This window comes from Mchenga conophoros, linkage group LG14 (genome assembly GCF_057382185.1).
Source record: "Mchenga conophoros isolate Kocher_MC1m ecotype Shallow Benthic linkage group LG14, M_conophoros_male_GT1.1, whole genome shotgun sequence".
NCBI classification, from domain to species: Eukaryota; Metazoa; Chordata; class Actinopteri; order Cichliformes; family Cichlidae; genus Mchenga; species Mchenga conophoros.
The window spans coordinates 9,155,774-9,158,118 of record NC_140539.1 but is presented as its reverse complement, the minus strand read 5'-3'; the positions used below and the strand labels follow the sequence as shown (position 1 = coordinate 9,158,118).

General features: G+C 46.6%; 1 protein-coding gene across 1 annotated transcript; it reads right to left on the bottom strand.

The window, feature by feature from the left end:
• foxl2a (forkhead box L2a) lies at window positions 1–1,995 on the bottom strand. Its single transcript, XM_085245058.1, has one exon. It carries the CDS (start codon window positions 1,744–1,746, stop codon window positions 835–837), a length of 912 nt encoding a protein of 303 aa, XP_085101184.1. The 5' UTR covers window positions 1,747–1,995; the 3' UTR covers window positions 1–834.
• Between the last annotated feature and the right edge of the window lie 350 nt (window positions 1,996–2,345).

Below are 2,345 nucleotides of genomic sequence, written 5' to 3'. Positions count from 1 at the left end.
TTATTTAAGAAATACAACTTTATTAAGAAATTGACAAACCTAAAAAAAGGGAAAGTGCTAATTAAAATGAAACATGGCCCCAACATTAATGAAACATAACTAATCACATTTATATATATATATAAAAACGATATTTAGAAAGAACAAAATCTGACACTGGCTGGCGTCACTTTGGAATTTACATCATGTAATCAAAAAGTATGAAAAGCCCTGAATTGTTTTTTTTTCTTTTGGTAGTTTGCTGGATCTCTACCCACACCTTTTAAACCTAACAAAGTATCCAACTATAGCAGGAGGTGAAGTATCACCGTGCAGGCCTTTCTCGGTGCAGCTTACTAAGAAAGCCAAAATTAGCTCTGATTTAATCACACATTAAAATTCTGACTTCATTAGGACGTCTTTCGGCAGTAAGCCGAAGGAAAGCTGAGACAAATCATTACGCACACCAAAAATACAGCTGGACCGATGTCAGCAATGTCTATCCATTCAAAATAATCAGTTTTTCATTTCACAATTTTGATTTTACAATACCGAGTTATGGCCATCAGTCCAAGTGTAATACAGGCGCACGAAATGGCTCCCAGAGGTTGTGCTACCTGATGAATGAGCAGCCGATGACTCCTTTACCTCCTGTTTCCATTTCATAAAACTTTCTCAGCATCACCTCGTGCATATAGCTCCCCGTCGGCATTTAGATGTCAGCTTGGAACCGAAGAGATCTGAGTCAGAGTGGTCTCTTCAAAATACTGTCGGCTCTGTTTTGAAATCACAGGAATTACCTCTCTGTCTCTCTCTCCCAGAGTCTTCATTTTTGCACGGACCAGTTGGTAAACTTCAAATATCAATCCTCGTGTGTAACGCCGAGTGTTTGGTCTCGTGTTCCCAGTATGAGCAGTGCATCATGGAGAGCTCCGCGGGCTGGCGGGAGCACGCGAACTGAAGGCCGGCTCCGTTACTGGAGGAGACCGGAGGTGGTGCCGCGGTGGCAGGGCTTAGCTGCTGGGTATGATGGGGATGGTGATGGTGACTCATGCCGTTGTAAGAGTTCACCATGCTGGGGAGCGCCATGCTCTGCACCCGGGAGTAAGGGTTATATGATGAGGGGGCTGACAGCCCCTTGACGTTCACTGGACTCACGTTGCCGCTGGCCATCTGACAGGACGTGTAGGGCATCGGAGTGGGCGGCTGGCCCAACGACCAGGAATTGTTCATAAAGCTAGACTGCAGGTACTTGGGTGGAGAAAGGTAGCCATAGCTGTCCCCTCCGAACAAGGCCTTCCCCGGCTGGAAGTGCGTTGGTGGGGGTCTGAAAGGCCGCTTCATCCTGCGGCGTCGCCTGTAGTTCCCCTTCTCGAACATGTCCTCACAGGCTGGGTCGAGGGTCCAGTAATTCCCCTTTCTCTCGCCGCCGCCCTCCCGCGGCACCTTTATGAAGCATTCGTTAAGACTCAGGTTGTGTCTGATACTGTTCTGCCAACCTTTCTTGTTCTTCTCGTAGAAGGGGAATTTGGTGATTATATACTGGTATATGCCGGACAGCGTGAGGCGCTTCTCGGAGCTCTCCCGGATAGCCATGGCAATGAGAGCGACATAGGAGTACGGCGGTTTCTGGGACGGATCCGGCTTCTCGGAGACTTTGTCCTGAACCGGCTCCTCTTTTGGGCGCTCTTTCTCCTTGGTCGTGTTGGTGTCGTGGATCATTAGGGCCATTGCGTCATCCTCTGGGTTTTGGTAAGTGGCCATCATTGCGCACACACCAAAACAAACAAGTCCAGTCTAAACTTTGAAAAGAACACCTTTCTGACGCTTCTGTCTCGATCGGTGAAATGCTGCGCTGCAGAATCTCAGGATGCACCAGTGAGTCAAAAACTGTCCTCCAAATTGCGCACGAAGAAATCTTAATTGTAATTTTGCGGATCAGTACGTGACATGCACCAGACCTTCCTCTCTCTTCAGCTGAGATTTTTCTAAGCTGTTTTCTGATGGACGCGCAACCCAAGTTTTGGACTGTGAGTCAGTAAGGCCAGCCCTTTCCCCTTTTTTTCAGGGCCGCTGACAGGCTGCTTTCGCTCTAGCGCTCTACACCGAGCGACGTAGTGCTTTGTGATTTGTGCGTATTTTAGTTCCGCCTTCCGTGGTTCCAGTCAATGAAAAAACGAGCTCTTCTTCACTTGTTGAAAATTGTATTAATCAGAAAGGGTTCAAAATACTAGTAATAATATGCGCGATAAACACCTATTTACAGTAAAATGCAGGCATAAAACACTGTAGGAAACCTGAAGCAGTTAGTGAGTAATGAAAATAGAAATACAGGTATTCGTTGAAAGAATGCAATTATGCTTATA

Bases quoted from the DNA above. Each gene is read 5' to 3' on its own strand.
- foxl2a (XM_085245058.1), bottom strand. From the start codon at position 1,746: ATGATGGCCACTTACCAAAACCCAGAGGATGACGCAATGGCCCTAATG.